Below are 23,335 nucleotides of genomic sequence, written 5' to 3'. Positions count from 1 at the left end.
AGTTAGAAGGCCCCTCCCCACATGTGACCTCAAGGAATCGGATTTCTTAGAAAAGTGGACAACTGAACTTTATGCCCATTCTCCTTCTGAAAGTCAGAAGGACAACCTGCACCCCAGTTTGACTGAACTTAGAAGTAAGGAAGAAAAGCTGTCATGTTGATGTGTGTATCTCCCAGGATTCTATGTAACTTGTGCAGCTATTAAGAAGTCATTGGTGACATAATGAGTTTGCTCCTTATACCCGGTAGAGCACAGTCTGTGGAAAGGGAAAGGGGAGGTGCTCACTGTCTGCAGAACAGTGAAAAGGATCACCATTTCCATGAACCCTATTGGTTGAGGTTTGTAGTTACAAACAACAGACTCCACTCCAGTCAGTTTAATTTTGAATGTGCATTTATTAAAATATAACCCATAGTGCTTGAGGCTACAGAAATGAAAATTACAAATCATTGTACAGTCCAGAAACATTTGTAAATGAAACTCTTCTCTCATGACTCACGCTCAGAACTGGATGCTGGAAATACCGCCTTGGACATCCACAAGGAGAGCAGTGATGGTGGGGACAGGGATGAAAGTGAAGATGTCGTGAGGATGGGGGTGAAAACAAAAATCCTGTGTTGCACTGCAGGCTCTGAGTTAATGTGGTCATGAGGAATGTGTTCCTACCTTACTCCTTCCTTACTCAAATAATTATAAACAGCCTCATTGGTGTCAGGAACTGTGTGAAGTGCTAGGGATAAAAGGAAGACATGCTCTCACTGTGATGAGAGCCACCTGGATAGAATAGAATTAGACATGAGGAAAGGAAATAGGCAGGCTCTGCTGAGGAGGGTAGGGAGAGAAGGACTGTGAGGAGACGGAAGAGGTTCAAATGTAGACACAGCCCATCCTGCAGGAGTCCTCCTCGGACATCAGAGTTTCAGGGGCTACTCTTCGCATGTCCTCTGCAAAAAGAAAGGAACTTGTTGAGTGCCATCAGTGTAGCCCCAGACCTAGACAATGTTCAACTTAATAGATCCCATATTTTCAAAAAAATATGGACCCACATTCCCGAATCACGAACAAAAAGGAAGCGAATTTTCCAAGCCTAGGTGGGGCACTTAGGAGCACTGCAGACCTGCCCTGGAGGGTGGCTGAGTCAGTGTTCCCAACTGAGAAAGAGGAGCATGTGATCAGGCTCAGATGATCACAAAGAGGCCTCTGGGGTTGACCTGCCATTCTCTCCCTGGAGAACTTGCTCAGTGTGTGGTTTCACAGGACACTGCAGCCTCTCTTGGCAGCAGGGAGGAGGAAGACACTGTGCAGGGTGAATGGTGTGTGGCCCCCTGAGCTCCGCCCCTTTCCCCAGCCCTTTCCCTCCCCCTGTGCCCTGCCCCCTGTCTTACCACAGGGACCCTGCCTTTGGATAGCAGGTCTTCATGCACTCCTCCAATGTTTGGAAGTTGTTTTCGTTTCCTCCACAACCACCATATACAAACATCTCACAGTGTCCGGTCTGGGCATTGTAGAAGTACCTGGTCATCGAGCCGTTGCAGACACCCACAAATTTAGGCTCCACGCAGAAAGCAGGCATAAAAGCTGGGGAAACTAGAGAGGCAATGGCTCAGTTATGAGGATGGTCATCACTGCTCCGTACAAAGACAACAACTAGAACCACTGGTTTGTTGCAAGAGAGAATGTTAAAGTTGCGGCATGTGGTAAAATTGAAATGTCCATTTGAAAACACCCCTTCTGGGACAGAATATGAATGTTGCTAGGGATGACATAATATAGTAACCATTTACAAATGTATATCTCATCATAAAGTCTTCTAAGAAAGATAGGTATAATGTCTTTGCTAAGCTGAAGAACATCTATAAGATTTCCAAGGTGGTCCAGTGGTTAAGAATCTGTATTCCAATTAAGTAGTCCTAGGTTCAGTTCCTTGTCAGGAAACTAAACTTTCAAACGCTGGAGACACTAAGGAGGCAGGGCATAAATTTTTTATATTTATGACTAGAACTCTGTTCAAAGGATGTATGTAATATATTTCCCCTCTTCAGATGAGGAAATTGAAGATAACTTTTCCCATGAAACAGAGCCTGTGGATGGTAGAGTCAGAACAAGTTACTACGGTGTCACAATGCATCTGATATAATATATGATTCTACCAGCAATTTGGGAAACACAGTTTACTTGTAAGAGTTTCTGGAGCTGGCGACCTACTTTCATTACTTCCTTGTACAAAAGGTAACCTAAGCCCCCAAATCAAAGGGCAGACTGAGCCTGGATTTATCCTATCACAAATATGTGGTGTCTCTACCAACATTAAGCAGTTCTCCAGACACCCACTGGGTGTTCCCCAGTCAATTGATGTCTGGTATGAAATCTATGCAGTTACTGCAGAACGCACAGGTTGAGCACCCAAGACTGTCCTCACTTTAGTGCGAGCGACTGTCCTCACTTTAGGTCCCCACTTAGTTTTGCTTATGACCAAATGGTTAAAATGGAGAGGTCCATGATCCCAACTCCATGTTCAACAACTGAGTGTTAATGATGACTAAACTTTGGACAACACTTACCTACTGTTCCCAGATGAATATACATGAAACATCACAGTGAAATGGAGGAGAGGAGTGGGGCCAGGGGGCAGTGGAAGTGTGTGGAGCCTCCATTCCCCAGTGAGTACAGCACTTCAAAGTGGTATTGACCACCGAGAAAGCTCTCTGAACCCAAATACTTATGCCCTGTTCAGGTTTCAATAAATAGGCTTATTGAAGGAATCATTGGTCATTGGTCATTGATCTGAATCTCAGTGCCATTCCCTCTTCCCCGAGGTCCAGAAAATACAAACCTTTATTCTCCTCATTGAGTGTTGAGTATTCCATATTGAGTGTTGGCAATTCCTCTGGCATATGGTTTTCGAACTGGATTCCGGAAATCATCACCTGACCTATGAAGGAGAGTAAATTTCAAGACTTTCAGGAGGCCTGGTCCATAAAACAGGAAAACGATCAAACATGGATAAGATAATACCAGTCAAAAGACAAGGGAAAGGGCCTGGAGACTTTCATTATATTGTATCAGCCTTGCTCCCACAGGCTACCCCACAAAGGCTATTTCTTGCTTTCCCTGCAGTTGCCCTCCTCCGTGGTTCGACATTTTTTGATTACTCTTAAAAACACAGGAATAAACATCATTTGATAGAGAAATACGTTTACTTAGCCAAAATATGCAGGTAGGCAATCTTTTTTCAGATTAAAACACTCTGATGGAAAATGGACAAATCTGTTCATGACATGTGAATAAAGTCTTTCTATTCATAAGTCGTCATCTCTTCTGAGAACTAATGTAACGTGTTTCCCCTATACATATGAGGAAACTGCTGATTATTTGCCCCAGTAAACAAGCATGTGGCTTGCCTGGTCAGGACAAGATGCTGTCATGTCACATCACATTTGATACACTATTAATTGGCTCGGAACTCAACCATACCAATGACGGGTGAGCGTTTCCCGGTCCAGGGTCTTACTTTCACTACTCACCTCTCCCCAAGCCTCACCTGAGCACTCACATCACAGGCGAGGGCGAGCCTGGCTGAGTCTATTTTTCCTGACACCAAATACATGGTTTTTCCACCAACCATCTAATTCCCAGCACCCAACAGGCCTCCCACTGTCCACTGACTTCTGATATCATATCTGTGGAGTCAGGGCTGATGCCACAGGTTGAGGTATCAAGAATGCCCTGACCACAGATGCCAGCCATGTGTTCTCAAGTTATCATGCTTCTGACCAAGAGATTAAAACTCGAAATTTCCATGACTCCACCTCCATGCTCAAAAAGTCAATTGAACAAGTGAACAAACTCAGGAAGACTCTTAATCACTGTTCTTAGAGTAACGTACAGGAAAAAACTCAGAAACCATGACATGGAGGAGATCTTTCGGACATGGGAGGAGTGGAGGTGAACAGAGTCTCCATGCCTTCCTGAGCAGAGCACCCTCACCTCATGACCGTTTATTCCCATGTCATAAGCTCTCTGAGCCAATATTTATGCATTTGTATTGAAGTTTCACTCAATAGGCATATGTGTTGAATCGTCAGCCAGTGGTGACTGACCTCAGGCTCAGTGCCCTCCTCTCTCCCCAGAAGAGCAGAAAGTTCTAACCTTTAAGTGCTTTCGTGACTATTTCAGCCAATCCTGTTAGTATACTGGCTCCTTTTCCGAAAATCTTGGTACCTAAGGAAGACAAACATTTCAAAATTTTCACAACTATTGGACCATGAACAAGAACAACATTCAAATATGAAAAATAAAATGATAGGGAAAAGTGGAGAAAGGAAAAGGCCTGGACAATTTGCTAATATTGTTCAAGCCTTGGTCCCATGAGCCAAGGGCTGGTGTTCATCCTTTCCCAGCAGTTCCATTTCTGAGTGGTCAGGGTCTGTGTGATTAATTTTTAAACAGAGGGATAATCATTATTTGACCATAAATATTCTTTCTTTCTGGCCCCAAGAAAGTAGGTAGAGAAATATTTCATGAACATATCCTTGTGGAAAATGACCAAACATGGCCCTGAAATGTGAATAAACTGCTTATATTTATGACTGATAATATGTTCAGTGGAGAAGGAAATGGCAACCCACTCCAAGATTCTTGCCTTAAAAATCTCATGGACAGAGGAACCTAGCAGTCCATGGGTTGCAAAGAGTCGGACACGACTGAAGAAACTTTACTTCATGTTCAAAGAACTCACACAGCACTTATCTGCTGTTCAGATGAGGACTATAGATGACTTGCCAGAGGACACATGGTATGAGGGTGAAAAGGTCCAAACAAGATACACCCTGTCACAACCCACTTGATATACTATCCTATTCTGCCTGGAACTCTGAAAAATACCAGTAACTGGTAACAGCTGCTGGGTGCAGTGTCCCACTTTCATTACTCTCCTGGCCCAGCAATCGCCTGAGCTCCCAAAGCACAAGGGAGAGTGAGTTGGGTTTCCTTGACACCAAACATGTGGTGTCTCTAGAAACAACATCCAATTCCCCAAACACCCACTGGGTGTGCAACAATGCAATTTAATTCAGATAGGAAATTGGGCGAGTTAACATACATTCTGCATGTTGAGGTCTCAGAACTGTCCTCACTTCAGATGCCAGCCATGTGGGCCCATCCCTCATGATTTGACAAAGTGTCTGAAACTGGGAAGTTCCATTACTTCACATCCATGTTCAATAATTCAGTAAATCTGATGACCAACCTCAGGAAGACAACTCACATGCAGATCTCACAGTAATATTAAGGATAAATCTAGACACACCAAAATGAGTGAGATGTGCAAGGCAAAGTGGAAGTGGAGTTGTGGGGAGACTCAATGTCCTAGAGAACACAGGACCCTCATATCACCAACCTCACTAATTCAACAGCCCAAAAGCTTTCTGAACACCAACTTTTATGGATTGTTCTTCAGGTTTCATTCAACAGGTATTTTGATTGAATCATTGGCCAGTGGTTACTGTTCCCCAAATCAGGGCCGTCTTCTCTCCCCAGAAATATAAGAAGATCAAACCTTTAATCACACCGCCGAGGATACTTTTGACCACATGTACTACTGAACGCTTCTCAAGTACCCGCTTCTGGCTTGTCTCCACACCTATAAAAGACAGAAAATTCCAGATTTCAGGAGGCCTGGTCCATGAACTAAAACAAGGATCAAATATGCATAATAAAATGGTAGTGAAGAGTGGACGAAGGAACAAATATGGATAATAAACAGTTGTCAAAACGGGACATGGAAAGGGGACTGGAGACTTTCCTAATAATGTCTCAGCTTTGGTATCAAGAGTCAACCTACAGAGGACTGTTTCACACATTCCCTGCAGAACACTCATACCAGGTTTTTCTAATTTCTTCTCGTGATAACCGAATACTCCTTATTTGACACCTAAATATTTTTTCCTTGCCCAAACTAAGAAGGTAAAGAAATTTTTTGAGAATTATACATCTTGGTGGAACATGCACAAAACTCACCATGAAACATTTATGCAATGTTGAGGTCTCAAAATATAGGTTTATTGATTGAATCATTGGTCATTGGTCATTGATCTGAATCTCAGTACCCTTCCCTCTTCTGCAAGGTCCAGAAAATACAAACCTTTATTCTCCTCACTGAGTGTTGAATATTCAATCTCGAGTGTTGGCAATTCCTCTTGTGTATGGTTGTCAAATTGTATTCCGGAAATCATCACCTGACCTATGAAAGAGAGCAAATTTCAAGAGTTTCAGGAGGCCTTGGTAATGGAAATAGGAAAAAGATCAAGCATGAATGAGATAATAACAGTCAAAAAACAGCAAGGGAAAGGGCCTGGTCACTTTTGTTATATTGTATCAGCTTTGCTCCCACAGGCTACCCTACAAGGGCTGAGCTTCTTGCTTTCCCTGCAGTTGCCTTCCTATGTGGCTCAACATCTTTTGATTACTCTTAATAATACAGGAATGAACATTATTTGATAAAAAAAAAAATTTTTTTACCTGGCCAAGACATGCAGGTAGAGAATCTTTTTTCACAATAAAACATCGTGTTGGAAAATGGACATATCTGTTCTTAACACATGAATAAAGTCTTTCTATTCATAACTCGTCATCTGTTCTAAGAACTAATGTAGCCCTGTTCCATTCTTTTGGAATCCTGTTCCAAAACTAATGTTTCCCTTGTTCAGAAGAGGAAATGGCAGATGACTTGGTCAGGACAGAAAAATGTGGGTGGCCTGCTCAGGACAATATACTGTCATGTCACAACTAGTTTGATACACTATATATTGGCTAGGAACTCAACAATACAGAGAACTGGTGAGAATTTCCAGGTCAAGGGTCTTACTATCACTACACACCTCCCCAAGACGCACCTGAGCCCTCACATCACAGGGGAGGGTGAATCTGGGTGAGTCTATTTCTCCTGACACCAAAGGCGTGGTCTTTCCACCAACCATCCATTTCCCAACACCCAACAGGCTGCCCCTGTACTTTGATTTCTGATACCGTGTCTGTGGAGTCAGGGCCGATGCCATAGGTTGGGGTAGCAAGACTGCCCAGACTTTAGATGCCAGCCACATGTTTTTGAGTTATCATGTTTCTGAATAAGTGACTGAAATTTGAAATTTCCATGCTACCTCCATGCTCAAAAGCTCAATCAAACCAGTGAACAAACTCAGGAAAACTCTTAATCACTATTCTCAGAGTAACATACAAGAAAAAACTCAGAAACAGTGAAATGGAGGAGATCTTTAGGGCATGAGTGTAGTAGAGTTGGAAGGAGCCTCCATGCCCTTCTGAGCAGAGCACCCTCACCTCATGACCGTTTATCCCCACCTGATAAGCTCTCTAAACCAATATTTATGGGTTTGTATTTAGGTTTCACTCAAGAGTTGTATGTACTGAATTGTCAGCCAGTGGTGACTGACCTCAGGCTCAGTGCCCTCCACTTCCCCAGAGGAGCAGAAAGTCCTAACCTTTAAGGGCTTTCTTGACTATTTCAGCCAATCCTGTTAGTATACTGGCTCCCTTTCCGACAACCTTGACACCTAGGAAAGACAAACATTTCAGGAATATTGTACCATGATCCCAGACAATGTTCACATATGAAAAATAAAACAATAGGAAAATGTAAGACAGAGGACAGGCAAGGAAATTTTTCTAACATTCTACAAGCCTTGATCCATGAACCAACCACACAAGGTCTGGGATTCATGCTTTCCAGTCAGTTGCTGTTCTCAGTGGTCCAGGTCAGTGAGATTAATTTTTATATAGAGGGATAATCATTACTTATCCCATAAATATTCATACTTTCTGGCCCCAAGTAAGTAGGTACAGAACTGTTTCATGAACACTTCCTGGTGTAAAATGACCAACCATAACCATGAAATGTGAATAAGCTGTTTATATTTATGACTTGTAATATGTTCCCAGAACTCAGGCAGCACTTATCTGCTGTTCAGATGAGGACTATGCATGACTTGCCGGAAGACATATGGTTTGAGGGTGACAGGATCCGAACAAGATACACCCTGTCACAACCCACTTGATACACTATCCTACTCTGCCTGGAACTCTGAAAATACCGATAACTGGTGACAGCTCCTGGGTACAGTGTCCCACTTTCATTACTCTCCTGGCCCAGCACTCACCTGACTCCCAAAGCACAAGGGAGAGTGAGTTGGGTTTCCTTGACACCAAATATGTGGTATCTCTAGAAACAACATCCAGTTACCCAAACACCCATGGGGTGTGCAACAATGCAATTTAATTCAGAGAGGAACTCAGGGGAGGCAACATGCATTCTGCAGGTTGAGTCTCAGAATTGTCCCGAGTTGAGGAGCCAACCATGTGCGCCTATTCGTCATTTATGGCAAAATGTCTAAAACTAGGAAGTTCCAATATCCCACCTCCCTGTTCAATAATTCAGTTGATCTGATGACCAAACTCAGGAAGATGCTCACATAACCACCCTCCCTTATTAACAGCACAGAAGCTCTCTGAATACCCACATTTGTGGATTCTTCTTACAGTTTCACTAAACAGGAATTTCGATTGAGTCATGGGCCAGTAAGGACTGTTCCCAGTCTCAGTGCCCTCTCCTCTCCCCAGAGCTACAGGAAGAACACAAACCTTTAAGCACACCGCCAAGGATACCTTTAACCACGGGAAGTACTGAACGCTTCTCAATGCCCTGTTTATGGATTGTCTCCACACCTAGGAAAGAGAGTAAATCCAAGAGTTGCAGGAAGCCTGGTCCATGGACTAAAACAACGATTAAATATGAATAATAAAATAGTCATCAACAGTGGACAAATGAGGGAAAAAATTTGGATAATACGCAATAGTCAAAACAGAACATGGGAATGGGCCTGGAGACTTTCTTGATAATGTCTCAGCTTTGGTATTAAGAGTCAACCTACACAGGGCTGTTTCTTTCATTCCCTGCAGAACATTCATCTCAGCTTGCCTCAATTATTTTTCATGATAGCAGAATATTCATTTTTTGACACCCAAATATTCTTTCTGGCCCAAAGTAAGTAGGTACAGAAATTTTTCTTATGAATGCATATTGGTGGAACATGCACTAAATTCACCACGAAATATTTATGTGCTGTTGAGGTTTCACGAAATAGGTGTATTGACAGAATCATTGATCATGGGTCTGAATCTCAGTGCCCATCTCTCTTCCCTGAGGTCCAGAAAATACAAACCTTTATTCTCCTCAATGAGTGTTGAGTATTCAATCTCGAGTGTTGGCAATTCCTCTTGTGAATGGTTATCAAACTGTATCCCGGAAATCATCACCTGACCTATGAAAGAGAGTAAATTTCAAGAGTTTCAGAAGACATGGTCCGTGAAACAAGAAGAGGAACACAGATGCATAATATAATACCAGTCAAAGGACAACAGGGGAAAGGGCCTGGAGACTTTGCTATTGTATCAGCCTTGCTCCCACAGGATACCCCACAAGGGCTGTGTTTCTTTTATTTCCCAGTAGCTGCTCCCCTCGTGGCTCAGATCTTTGATTACTCTTAACAATATGGGAATAAACATTATTTGATAAAGAAATATTTTTACTTGGCCACAGAAAGCAGGTAGAGAAACATTTTCTCCCCTTAACACATTGTGTTGGAAAATGGATAAATCAGGTCGTGACACATGAATAAAGTCTTTCCTTTCATAACTCTGCATCTGTTCTAAGTACTAATGTAACATGTTTCCCCTGATCAGATGAGGAAACTCCAGATGACTAGCCCAGGAATAAGCATGTGAGTTGCCTGGTCAAGGCAATATACGATGGAGTCACAGCCCATATGATACACTATTGATAGGCTAGGAACTCGATAAAACAGAAAACGGGTCAGAGTTTCCAGGTCCAAGGGATTGCTTTCACTACTCACCGCTCCCCAAGCCTCACCTGAGCCATCAAATCATAGGGGAGAATGGGTCTGTGTTTTTTCCTGACACCAAATATGTGGTTTTTCCAACTACCATCCAATTCCCAACACCCAACAGGCCATCCAGTGTCCATTGGCCTTAGACACCATATCTGTGAAGTTAGTGCCAAAGCCACAGGTTGAGGTATCGAGACTGCCCTGACTTCAGTGCCAGCCGTGTGTTCTCAAGTTATCATGTTCCTGAACAAGTGACTGAAATCCGAAATTTCCACTCTACCTCCATGTTCAAAAACTCAGTCAAACCAGTGAACAAACTCAGGAAAACTCTTATTGACTGTTCTCAGAGTAACGTACAGGAAAAAACTCAGAAACGGTGAAATGGAGGAGATCTTTAGATCATGGGTGTAGTGGAGTTGGATGGAGCCTCCATGCCCTTCTGAGCAGGGCAACCTCAACTCATGACTGTTTCTTCCCACCTGATAAGCTCTCTGAGCCAATATTTATGGATTTGTATTGAGGTTTCACTCAAAAGTCGTATGGATTGAATCGTCAGCCAGTGGTGACTGACCTCAGGCTCAGTGCCCTCCTCTCTCCCCAGAAGAGCAGAAAGTCCTAACCTTTTAGGGCTTTCTTGACTATTTCAGCCAATCCTGTTAGTATACTGGTTCCCTTTCCGACAATCTTGACACCTAGGAAAGACAAACATTTCAGGAATATTGTACCATGATCAAGGACAATGTTCACAGATGAAAAATAAAACAACAGAAAAATGCAAGACAGAGGACAGGCATGGAAATTTTTCTAATATTCTACAAGCCTTGGTCCATGAACCAACCACACAAGGCCTGGGTTTCCTGCTTTCCTGGCACTTGTTGTTCACAATGGTCCAGGTTTGTGTGATTAATTATTAAATAGAAGGATAATCATTACTGGTCACATAAATATTCATACTTTCTGATCCAGGTAAGTAGGAACAGAACTGTTTCATGAAGATTTCCTGGTGTAAAATGTCCAATCATAGCCATGAAATGTGAATAAGCTGTTTATATTTATGACTCGTAATATGTACCCAGAGCTTATACAGCACTTATTTGCTGTGTAGAGTAGGAATATCCATGACTTGCTGAAGTACACATGGTTTGAGGGTGACAGATCCGAACAAGATACACCCTGTCACAACTCACTTGATATACTTTCCTATTCTGCTTGGAACTCTGAAAATACTGATAACTGGTGACAGCTTCTGGGTACAGTGTCCCACTTTCATTACTCCCCTGGTCCAGCACTCAACTGAGCTCCCAAAGCACAATGGAGAGTGAATTGGGTTTCCTTGACACCAAATTAGTGGTGTCTCTAGAAACAACATCCAATTCCATAAACACCCACAAGGTATATAACAATGCAATCTAATTCGGGGACGAAATTCAGAGAGTTAATATGCATTCTGCATTTAGAGTCTCAGATTTGTCCCAAATTCTGGAGCTAGCCATGTGGGCACATTTCTCATGATTTGGTGAAGTGTCTAAAACTGGGACGTTCCATTACATGACCTCCGTGTTCAGTAACTCAGTTAATCTGATGACCAAACTCGGGACGACAACTCATAGGGATCATGCCTTGTTATTACGGATAATTCTAGGCACACCAAAACACATGTCCAAGGCAAAGTGGAAGTGGAGTTGTGGGGAGCCTCCATGTCCTAGAGAACACAGGACCCCCACATCACCACCCTCCCTGTTGTAACAGCCCAGAAGCTCTCTGAATGCACACATTTGTGGATTCTTCTTGCAGTTTCACTAAACAGGAATTTTGACTGAATCATGGGCCAGTGAGGACTGTTCCCAGTCTCAGTGCCCTCTCCTCTCCCCAGAGCTACAAAAAGAACAAACCTTTAAGCACACCGCCGAGGATACCTTTAACCACGGGTAGTACTGAACGCTTCTCAATGCCCTGTTTATGGATTGTTTCCACACCTAGGAAAGACAGTAAATCCAAGAGTTGCATGAGGCTGGTCCATGGAATAACACAACGATCAAATATAGATGATAAAATAGTTGTCAACAGTGGACAAATGAGGGAAAAAATATGGATAATACACAATAGTCAATACAGAACAAGGGAATGGGCCTGGAGACTTTCCTAATAGTGTCTCAGCTTTGTTATCAAGAGTCAACATACACAGGGCTCTTTCTTACATTCCATGCCGAACATTCATCCCAGGTTGCCTTAATTATTCTTCATGATAGCAGAATACTCATTTTTTGACACCCAAATATTCTTTCTGGCCCAAAGTAAGTAGGTAAGGAAATTTTTTAGATGATACAACTTGGCGGAACATGCACTAAATTCACCACAAAATATTTATGCACTGTTGAGGTTTCACAAAATATGCATATTGATTGAATCATTTGTCATTGGTCATGGACTGAATCTCAGTGCCCTTCCCTCTTCCCCGAGGTCCCAAAAATACAAACCTTTGATCTCCTCACTGAGTGTTGAGTATTCAATCTCGAGTGTTGGCAATTCCTCTTGAGTACTGTTATCAAACTGTATCCCGGAAATCATCACCTGACCTATGAAAGAGAGTAAATTTCAAGAGTTTCAGAAGACATAGTCTGTGAAACAAGAAAAGGAACACAGATGCATAATATAATACCAGTCAAAAGACAACAGGGGAAAGGGCCTGGAGACTTTCCTAATATTGTATCAGCCTTGCTCCCACAGGATACCCCACAAGGGCTGTGTTTCTTGCTTTCCCTGCAGCTGCTCCCCTCGTGGCTCGGATCTTTGATTACTCTTAACAATATGGGAATTAACATTATTTGATAAAGAAATATTTTTACTTGGCCACAGCAAGCAGGTAGAGAATCATTTTCTCCCCTTAACACATTGTGTTGGAAAACGGACAAATCAGGTCATGCACATGAATAAAGTCTTTCCTTTCATAACTCTGCATCTGTTCTAAGTACTAATGTAACATGTTTCCCCTGTTCAGATGAGGAAACTCCAGATGACTTGCCCAGGAATAAGGATGTGGGTTGCCTGGTCAAGACAATATACGATGAAGTCACAACCCACATGATACACTATTGATTGGCTAGGAGCTCGACAATGCAAAGAACAGGTGAGAGTTTCCAGGTTCAGGGGCTTGCTTTCACCACTCACCGCTCCCCAAGGCTCACCTTAGCCATCAAATCACAGGGGAGAGTGAGTCTGGGTTTTTTCCTAACACCAAATATGTGGGTTTTCCAACTACCATCCAATTCCCAACACCCAACAGGCCACCCACTGTCCATTGACCTTAGACACCATATCTATGGAGTTAGTGCCAATACCACCAGTTGAGGTATTGAGACTGCCCAGATTTCAATGCCAGCCATGTGTTCTCAGGTTATCATGTTTCTGAACAAGTGACTGAAACTCGAAATTTCCACTCTACCTCCATGCTCAAAAGCTCAATCAAACCAGTGAACAAACTCAGGAAAATTCTTACTCACTGTTCTCAGAGTAACATACAGCAAAATACTCAGAAACAGTGAAATGGAAGAGATCTTTAGGGCACGGGTGTAGTGGAGTTGGATGGAACCTCCATGCCCTTCTGAGCAGGGCAATCTCACCTCATGACCATTTCTTCCAACCTGATAAGCTCTCTGAGCCAATATTTATGGATTTGTATTGAGGTTTCACTCAAAAGTCGTATGGATTGAATCGTCAGCCAGTGGTGACTGACCTCAGGCTCAGTGCCCTCCTCTCTCCCCAGAAGAGCAGAAAGTTCTAACCTTTAAGGGCTTTCTTGACTATTTCAGCCAATCCTGTTAGTATACTGGCTCCCTTTCCGACAATCTTGACACCTAGGAAAGACAAACATTTCAGGAATATTGTACCATGGTCAAGGACAATGTTCTCATATGAAAAATAAAATGACAGAAAAATGCAAGACAGAGGTCAGGCACGTTAAATACTCTAATATTCTACAAGCCTTGGTCCATGAACCAACCAAACAAGGCCTGGGTTTCATGCTTTCCAGTCAGTTGCTGTTCTCAGTGGTCCAGGTCTGTATGATTAATTTTTAAATAGAGGGATAATCATTACTTGTCCCATAAATATTTGTTCTTTCTGACCCAAGTCAGTAGGTACAGAAATGTTTCATGAACATTTCCTGGTATAAAATGACCAAACATGGCCATGAAATGTGAATAAGCTGTTTTTATTGATGACTGGTAATATGTTCCCAGAACTCATGCAGCACTTATCTGCTGTTCAGATGAGGACTATACATGAATGCCACGGGACACACGGTTTGAGGGTGACAAGGTCCAAACAAGATACACCCTGTCACAACCCACTTGATATACTATCCTACTCTGCCTGGAACTCTGAAATTCCGATAACTGCTGACAGCTTCTGGGTGCAGTGTCCCACTTTCATTACTCTCCTGGCCCAGCACTCACCTGAGCTCCCAAAGCACAAGGGAGAGCGAGTTGGGTTTCCTTGACACCAAATATGTGGTGTCTCTCGAAACAACATCCAGCTACCCAAACACCCATGGGGTGTGCAACAACACAATTTAATTCGAAGAGGAAATCAGGGGAGGTCACATGTATTTGGCATGTTGAGTCTCAGAATTGTCCTGAGTTCAGGAGCCAACCATGTGTGCCTATTTCTCATGATTTGGCAAAGTGTCTAAAACTGGGACGTTCCATTACCCCACCTCCATGTTCAATAACTGAGTTAATCTCATGAACAATATCAGGCAGACGCTCACATCACCACCCTCCCTGTTTTAACAGCACAGAAGCTCTCTGAATCCCCACATTTGTGGATTCTTCTTACAGTTTCACTAAACAGGAATTTTGATTGAATCATAGGCCAGTGAGGACTGTTCCCAGTCTCAGTGCCCTCTCCTCTCCCCAGAGCTACAGGAAGAACACAAACCTTTAAGCACACCGCCGAGGATACCTTTAACCACGGGTAGTACTGAACGCTTCTCAATGCCCTGTTTATGGATTGTCTCCACACCTAGGAAAGACAGTAAATCCAAGAGTGGCAGGAGGCCTGGTCCATGGACTGAAATTACGATCAAATATGGATGATAAAATAGTCATCAACAGTGGACAAATGAGGGAAAAAATATGGATAATACACAATAGTCAAAACAGAACGTGGGATGGTCCTGAAGACTTTCCTAATGTCTCAGCTTTGGTATCAGGTGTCAACAGGACTGTTTCTTACATTCCCTGCAACATTCATTCCAGCTTGCTCTAATTATTTTTCATGATAGCAGAATACTCATTATTGACACCCAAATATTCTTTGTCGTCCAAAGTAAATAGGTAAAGAAAATTTTTTATTTTAAATTTATTTATTAGATGAATACATTAGCAGAACATGCACTAAATTCACCCTTAAATATTTATGTGCTCTTGAGGTTTCAAGAAACAGGCCTTTGGACGGAATCATTGAGCACTGGTGATGGATCTGAATCTCAGTCCCCTTGCCTCTTCCCTGTGGTCCAGAAAATACAAACCTTCATTCTCCTCAATGAGTGTTGAGTATTCAATCTGGAGTGTTGGCATTTCCTCTTGAGTACTGTTATCAAACTGTATCCCGGAAATCATCACCTGACCTATGAAAGAGAGTGAAATTCAAGAGTTTCAGAAGACATGGTCCATGAAACAAGAAAAGGGACGCAGATGCATAATATAATACTAGTCAAAGGACAACAGGGGAAAGGGCCTGGAGACTTTCCTAATATTGTATCAGCCTTGCTCCCACATGCTACCCCACAAGGGCTATGTTTCTTGCTTTTCCTGTAGCTGCTCCCCTCATGGCTTCGATCTTTCCATTACTCTTAATAATATGGGAATAAACATTGTTTGATAAAGAAATATTTTTACTTGGTCACAGCAAGCAGGTAGAGAATCTTTTTTTCCCCTTAACACATTGTGTTGGAAAATGGACAAATCAGGTCATGCACATGAATAAAGTCTTTCCTTTCATAACTCTGCATCTGTTCTGAGAACTAATGTAACATGTTCCACTGTTCAGATGAGGAAACTCCAGATGACTAGGCCAGGAATAAGCATCTGGGTTGCCTGGTCAAGATAATATACGATGAAGTCACAGCCCATATGATACACTATTGATTGGCTAGGAACGTGACAATACAGAGAACGGGTGAGAGTTTCCAGGTCCAGGGGCTTACTTTCACTACTCACCTCTCCCCAAGCTTCACCTGAGCTTCAAATCACAGAGGAGGGTGAGTCTGGGGTTTTTCCTGACACCAAATATGTGGTTTTTCCAACTACCATCCAATTTTCAACACCCAACGTGCCGCCCAGTGTCCATTGACCTTGGATACCATATCTGTGGAGTTAGTGCTGATGCCAAGGTTGAGGTATCGAGACTGCCCAGACTTCAGATGCCAGCCATGTGTTCTCGAGTTATCATGTTTCTGAACAACTGGCTGAAACTCAAAATTTCCACTCTACCTCCATGCTCAAAAGCTCAATCAAACCAGTGAACAAACTCAGGAAAACTCTTATTCACTGTTCTCAGAGTAACGTACAGGGAAAAAACTCAGAAACAGTGAAATGGAGGAGATCTTTAGGGCACAGGTGTAGTGGAGTTGGATGGAGCCTCCATGCCCTTCTGAGCAGAGCACCGTCAACTCGTGACCATTTCTTCCCACCTGATAAGCTCTCTGAGCCAATAATTATGGTTTTGTATTGAGGTTTCACTCAAGAGTCGTATGGATTGAATCGTCAGCCAGTGGTGACTGACCTCAGGCTCAGTGCCCTCCTCTCTCCCAAGAAGAGCAGAAAGTCCTAACCTTTAAGGGCTTTCTTGACTATTTCAGCCAATCCTGTTATTATACTGGCTCCCTTTCCGAAAACCTTGGCACCTGTGAAAGACAAACATTTCAGGAATATTGTACCATGAACCAAGACAATATTCACATATGAAAAATAAAACAGTAGGAAAAACTAAGGCAAAGTAAAGGCCTGGAGAATTCTCTAATATTGTACAAGTCTTGGTCCCATGAACCAACCACCCAACAGCTGGGTTTCATGCCTTCCCAGCATTTGCTCTTCTCCGTGGTCTAGTTCTGTGTGATTAATTTTTAAACAGAGGGATAATCCTCATTTGACCCATAAATATTCTTTCTTTCTGGCACCAAATAAACAGGTATAGAAATTGTTCATGAACATTTCCTGGTGTAAAATGACCAGACATGGCCATGAAATGTGAATAAGCTGTTTATATTTATGACTCATAATCAGTTCCCAGAACTCATGCAGCACTTATCTGCTGTTCAGATGAGGACTATGGATGACTTGCCAGAGGACACACGGCATGAGGGTGACATGATCCTAACAAGATATACCATGTCACAACCCACTTGATACACTATCCTATTCTGCCTGGAATGCTGAAAATACCAATAACTGTCACAGCTTCTGGGTACAGTGTCCCACTTTCATTACTCCCCTGGGCCAGCAATCTCCTGAACTCCCAAAGCACCAGGGAGAGCGAGTTGGGTTTCCTTGACACCAAATATGTGGTGTCCTTTGAAACAACATCCAATTCTCCAAACACCCCCTGGATGTGCAACAACGCAATTTAATGCACATAGGAAATCAGGGGAGTTAATATACATTCTGCATGTTGAGGTCTCAGAACTGTCCTCAGTTCAAATGCAATCCATGGGGGACCATCCCTCATGATTTGCCAAAGTGTCTAAAACTGGGAAGTTCCATTACCCCACATTCTTGTTCAATAAGTCAGTTAATCTGATGACCAAAGTCAGGAAGACCACTCACATAGGGATCGCACCTTGTTATTTAAGATAATTCTAGGCACACCAAAATGAGTAGATGTGCAAGGCAAAGTGGAAGTGGAGCTGTGGGGAGCCACCATGTCCTAGAGAACACAGGACCCTCCCATCACTACCCTCCCTGTTGTAACAGCCCAGAAGCTCTCTGAATGCCCACATTTGTGGATTTTTCTTAAGGTTTCACTAAACAGGAATTTTGATTGAATCATGGGCCAGTGAGGACTGTTCCCACTCTCAGTGTCCTCTCCTCTCCCCAGAAGTACAGGAAGAACAAACCTTTAAGCACACCGCCGAGGATACCTTTAAGCACAGGTAGTACTGCACGCTTCTCAAGTCTCTGCTTATGGCTTGTCTCCACACCTAGGAAAGACAGTAAATCCAAGAGTTGCATGAGCCTGGTCCATGGACTAAAACAACAATCAAATATGGATGATAAAATAGTCGTCAACAGTGGACAAATGAGGGAAAATTTATGGATAATATGCAATAGTCAAAACAGAACGTGGGAATGGGCCTGGAGACTTTCCTAATAGTGTCTCAGCTTTGGTATCAGGAGTCAACCTACACAGGGCTGTTTCTTACATTCCCTGAGAACATTCATTCCAGCTTGCTCTTATTATTTTCCATGATAGCGGAATACTCATTATTTGACACCCAAATATTCTTCATGGCCCAAAGTAAGTAGGTAAAGATCTTTTGAGATGAATATATCTTAGCAGAAGATGCACAAAATTCACCATGAAATATTTATCCACTGTTGAGGTTTTAAGAGATGGGCATACTGAATCATTGGTTGTTGGTCATTGATCTGAATCTCAGCACCTGTACCTCTTACCCAAGGTGCAGAAACTACAAACCTTTATTCTCCTCACTGAGTACTGCATATTCAATCTCGAGTGTTGGCAATTCCTCTTGTGTATGGTTATCGAATTGTATTCTCGAAATCATCACCTCATCTATGAAAGAGTAAATTTCAAGAGTTTCAGGAAGTTTGGTATATGAAACAGGAAAAGGATCATACATGGATAAGATAATACCAGTCAAAAGACAACAAGGGAAAGGACCTGGAGACTTTCGTTATATTGTAAAACCTTGTTCTCACATCTTGCTTTCCCTGCAGCTGCCCTCCTCCGTGGCTCTATAGCTTTTCATTGCTCTTAATGATACAGGAATAAACCTTTTCCAATAAGAAATATTTTTACTTGGCCACAGCAAGTAGCTAGAGAATATTTTTTCAGATTAGCACATTGTGGTGGAACGTGGACAAATATGGTCATGACACGTGGATAAACTGTTTCTACTCATAACTCATCATCTGTTCTAAGAACTCATGTGACATGATTCCCTGTTCACATGAGAAAACTGCAGATTACTTGCACCAGGACACACATTCAGGAGGCTTGGTCAGGACATGATACTGTCACATCGCTACCCACTTGATACACTATTGCTTGGCTCGGAACTCGACAATACTCAGAACTGTGAGAGTTTCCAGGTCTAGGATCTTACTTTCCTAACTTGCCTATCCTCAAGCCTCACCTGGGCCATCACATCACAGTGGTGGGTGACTGTGGGATTTTTCCTAACACCAAATACATGGTTTTTCCAACAACCATCCAATTCCCAACACCCAACATGCCACCCTAAGTCCACTGACTTCTGATACCATCTGTGGAGTTCAGGCTGATTCCACAGGTTGATGTAGGGAGACGGCCCTGACTTCAGATGCTAGCCATGTCCTCTTGAGTTATTGTGATTCTGACCAAGTCACTGAATCTTCAAATTTCCACAACTCCACCTTCATCCTCAAAAACTCAATCGAACCAGCAACCAAACTCAGGAAAACTCTTAATCACTGCTCTCAGTGTACATTACAGGAAAAATCTCAGAAACAGTGAATACGAGGAGATCTTTAGTGCATGGGAGGAGTGGAGATGGACAGAGCCTCCATGCCTTCCTGAGCAGAGCACCTTCAACTCACGACCGCTTCTTCCCCCCTCAGAAGTTCTCTGAGCCAGTATATATTGAGTTTTATTGAGGTTTCACTAGGGGGTCAATATGTACTCAGTCGTCAGCCAGTGGTGACTGATCTCAGTCTCAGTGCCCTCCCCTCTCCCCAGGGGAGCAGGAAGTCCTAACCTCTGATTGTTTTGTTCAGCATTTTAGCCAATCCTCCTAGTATACTGGCTCCATTTCCGACAATCTTGGAACCTATGAAAGACAAAAATTTCAAACATTTCAGAATATTGGAACATGAACCAGGACAACATTCACATATGAAAATTAAAATGATAGCGAAAAGTGAGAAAAGGGAAGGCCAGCGGAACTGTCTAATATTGTAAAGTCCTTGGTCCGTGAACCAGCCGCACGAGGCCTGGGTTTCCCGCTTTCTTGGCAGCTGCTCTTCTCGATGTTCTAGGTCTCTGCGATTAATTTTCAAACGGAGGGATACTCATCACTTGAGCCATAAATAGTCTTTCCTTCTGGCCCCAAGTGAGTAGGCACAGAAATCTCTCATGAACATTTCCTGGTGTAAAATGACCCAAAATGGCCATGAAATGCGAATAAGCTGTTTATATTTATGACTGGCATTATGTTCCCAGAACTCATGCAACACTCATCTGCTGCTCAGATGAGGACTATGGATGACTTGCCAGAGGACGCACGGCATGAGGGTGACAAAGTTCAAACAAGATACACCCTGTCACAACCCACTTGATACACTCTCCTATTCTGAAGGGAACTCTGAAAATACCGATAACTGGTAATGGCTTCGGGGTACAGTGTCCCACTCTCATTACTCCCCTCATCTAGCACTCACCTGAGCTCCTAAAACACAAGTGTTCCTTGACACCAAATATGTGGTGTCTCTAGAAACAACATCCAGTTCCACAGACACCCACAGGGTGTTTGCAACAACGCAATTTAATTCAGATAGAAACTCGAGGAAGTTAATATACATTCTGCATGTTGAGGTCTCAGAACTGTCCTCAGTTCAGATCCTGGCCATGTGGGCCCATCCCTCATGATCTGACAAAGTGTCTAAAACTGGGAAGTTCCATTACCCCACCTCCGTGTTCAATAACTCAGTTAATCTGATGACCAAAGTCAGGAAGACCACTCACACAGGGATCACACCTTGCTATTAAGGATAATTCTAGGCGCACCAAAATGAGTAGACATGCAAGGCAAGTGAAAGTGGAGCTGTGGGGAGTCACCATGTCCTAGAGGATACAGGACCCTCACATCACCACCCTCCCTGTTTTAACAGCTGAGAAGCTCTCTGAATGCTCTCTGAATGCCTGAATTCTTCTTGAAGTTTCACTAAACGGGTGTTTTGATTGAATCATTGGCCAGTGGGGACTGTTCCCAGTCTCAGTGCCCTCTCCTCTCCCCAGAGGAACCGGAAGAACAAACCTTTAATCACACCGCCGAGGATCTTTTTAAACACTTTTTTCACTGAACGCTTCTCAAGGCCGTGTTTATGGCTTGTCTCCACACCTATGAGAGACAGGAAATTCCAAGAGTTTCAGGAGGCCTAGCCATGAACTAAAACAACGATCAAATATGGATAATAAAATAGTCGTCAACAGTGGACAAATGAGAGAATAACTAGGGATAATACAAAATAGTCAGAAGGGAACATGGGAAAGGGCCTGGAGACATTCCTAATAATGTCTCAGCTTTGGTCTCAGGAGTCAGCCTACACAGGGCTCTTTCTTACATTCCCTGCAGAATATTCATCCCAGCTTGTGGTAATTATTTTTCATGATAAGAGGAATACTCATTATTTGACACCCAAATATTCTTGCTGGCCCAAAGTAAGTAGGTAAAGAAATCTTTTGAGATGAATGCATATTGGCAGAACATACACTAAATTCACCGTGAAATATTCATGCACTGTTGAGGTTTCAACAAACAGGCTTATTGATTGAATCATTCATCATTGATCATTGATCTGAATCTCAGTGCCCTTCCCTCTTTCGTGAGGTCCAGAAACTACAAACCTTCATTCTCCTCACTGAGTGTTGAGTATTCAATCTCAAGTGTTGGCAGTTCTTCTGGCGTATGGTTATCGAATTGTATCCCAGAAATCATCACCTGACCTATGAAAGAGAGTAAATTTCAAGAGTTTCAGGAGGCCTGGTCCATGAAATAAGAAAAGGAACAAACATGGATAAGACAATACCAGTCAAAAGACAACAAGGAAAGGGCCTGGAGACTTTCCTTATATTGTATCAGCCTTGCTCCCACAGGTCACCCCACAAGGGCTGTGTTTCTTGCTTTCCCTGCAGCTGCTCTCCTCATGGCTGGGATCTTTGATTACTCTTAATACTACAGGAATAACATCATTTGATAAAGAAATATTTTTCTTGGCCACAGCAAGCAGGTAGAGAATTTCTTTTTCAGCTCAACACATTGCGTTGGCAAATGGACAAATCAGGTCATGACACATGAATAAAGTCTTTCCTTTCATAACTCTGCATCTGTTCTGAGAACTAATGTAACATGTTTCCCCTGTTCAGATGAGGATACTGCTGATGGCTAGCCCAGGAATAAGCATATGGGTTGCCTGGTCAAGAGAATATAGGATGATGTCACAACCCATTTGATACACTATAATTGGCTAACAACTCGACAATACAGAGTTGGGTCAGAGTTTCCAGGTCCAGGGGTTTAGCTTCACTCTTCAGCTCTCCCCAAGCCTCACCTGAGCCATCAAATCACAGGGGAGAGTGAGTCTGGGTTTTTTCCTGACACCAAATATGTGGGTTTTCCACAACCACCCATTGCCAGCACCCAATGGGCACCCCAGTGTCCATTGACCTTGGATGCCATGCTGTGGAGTTAGTGCTGATACCATAGGTTGAGGTATCGAGACTGCCTTGACTTCAGTGCCAGCCATGTGTTCTCGAGTTATCATGTTTCTGAACAACTGGCTGAAACTTGAAATTTCCACTCTACCTCCATGCTCAGAAACTCAATCAAACCAGTGAACAAACTCAGGAAAACTCTTATTCACTGTTCTCAGAGAAACTCAGAAACAGTGAAATGGAGGAGATCTTTAGGGCACAGATGTAGTGGAGTTGGATGGAGCCTCCATGCCCTTCTGAGCAGAGCACCTTCAACACATGACCATTTAGCCTCACCTGATAAGCTCTCTGAGCCAGTATTTATGGATTTGTATTGAGGTTTCACTCAAGAGTCGTATGGACTGAATCGTCAGCCAGTGGTGACTGACCTCAGGCTCAGTGCCCTCCACTTCCCCAGAAGAGCAGAAAGTCCTAACCTTTAAGGGCTTTCTTGACTATTTCAGCCAATCCTGTTAGTATACTGGCTCCCTTTCCGACAACCTTGACACCTAGGAAAGACAAACATTTCAGGAATATTGTACCATGATCCCGGACAATGCTAACATATGAAAAATAAAACGATAGGAAAATGTAAGACAGAGGAAAGGCAGGGAAATTTTTCTAATATTCTACAAGCCTTGCTCCATGAACCAACCACACAAGGTCTGGGTTTCATGCTTTCCAGTCAGTTGCTGTTCTCAGTGGCCCAGGTCTGTGTGATTAAT

The 23,335-nt window shown here is 42.9% G+C and overlaps 1 protein-coding gene across 1 annotated transcript in view; it reads right to left on the bottom strand.

Annotated features, from left to right (window-relative positions):
* Nucleotides 1-380: 380 nt before the first annotated feature.
* TKDP5 (uncharacterized) overlaps nt 381-23,335 on the bottom strand; it is a 37,295-nt gene continuing 14,340 nt past the window's right edge. Inside the window, 22 exon segments of the mRNA XM_060397055.1 lie at nt 381-944; nt 1,386-1,587; nt 2,834-2,932; nt 4,150-4,221; nt 5,558-5,641; nt 6,143-6,241; nt 7,497-7,568; nt 8,653-8,736; nt 9,234-9,332; nt 10,538-10,609; nt 11,810-11,893; nt 12,395-12,493; nt 13,700-13,771; nt 14,856-14,939; nt 15,448-15,546; nt 16,753-16,824; nt 18,034-18,117; nt 18,615-18,713; nt 19,897-19,968; nt 21,175-21,258; nt 21,765-21,863; nt 23,048-23,119. Of these exon segments, the coding sequence (XP_060253038.1) occupies nt 944; nt 1,386-1,587; nt 2,834-2,932; nt 4,150-4,221; nt 5,558-5,641; nt 6,143-6,241; nt 7,497-7,568; nt 8,653-8,736; nt 9,234-9,332; nt 10,538-10,609; nt 11,810-11,893; nt 12,395-12,493; nt 13,700-13,771; nt 14,856-14,939; nt 15,448-15,546; nt 16,753-16,824; nt 18,034-18,117; nt 18,615-18,713; nt 19,897-19,968; nt 21,175-21,258; nt 21,765-21,863; nt 23,048-23,119 (1,904 nt within the window). The 3' untranslated portion in view covers nt 381-943.

This window comes from Ovis aries, chromosome 13 (genome assembly GCF_016772045.2).
Source record: "Ovis aries strain OAR_USU_Benz2616 breed Rambouillet chromosome 13, ARS-UI_Ramb_v3.0, whole genome shotgun sequence".
Classification (NCBI taxonomy): domain Eukaryota; kingdom Metazoa; phylum Chordata; class Mammalia; order Artiodactyla; family Bovidae; genus Ovis; species Ovis aries.
This window is presented reverse-complemented; position numbering and strand designations above follow the sequence as displayed.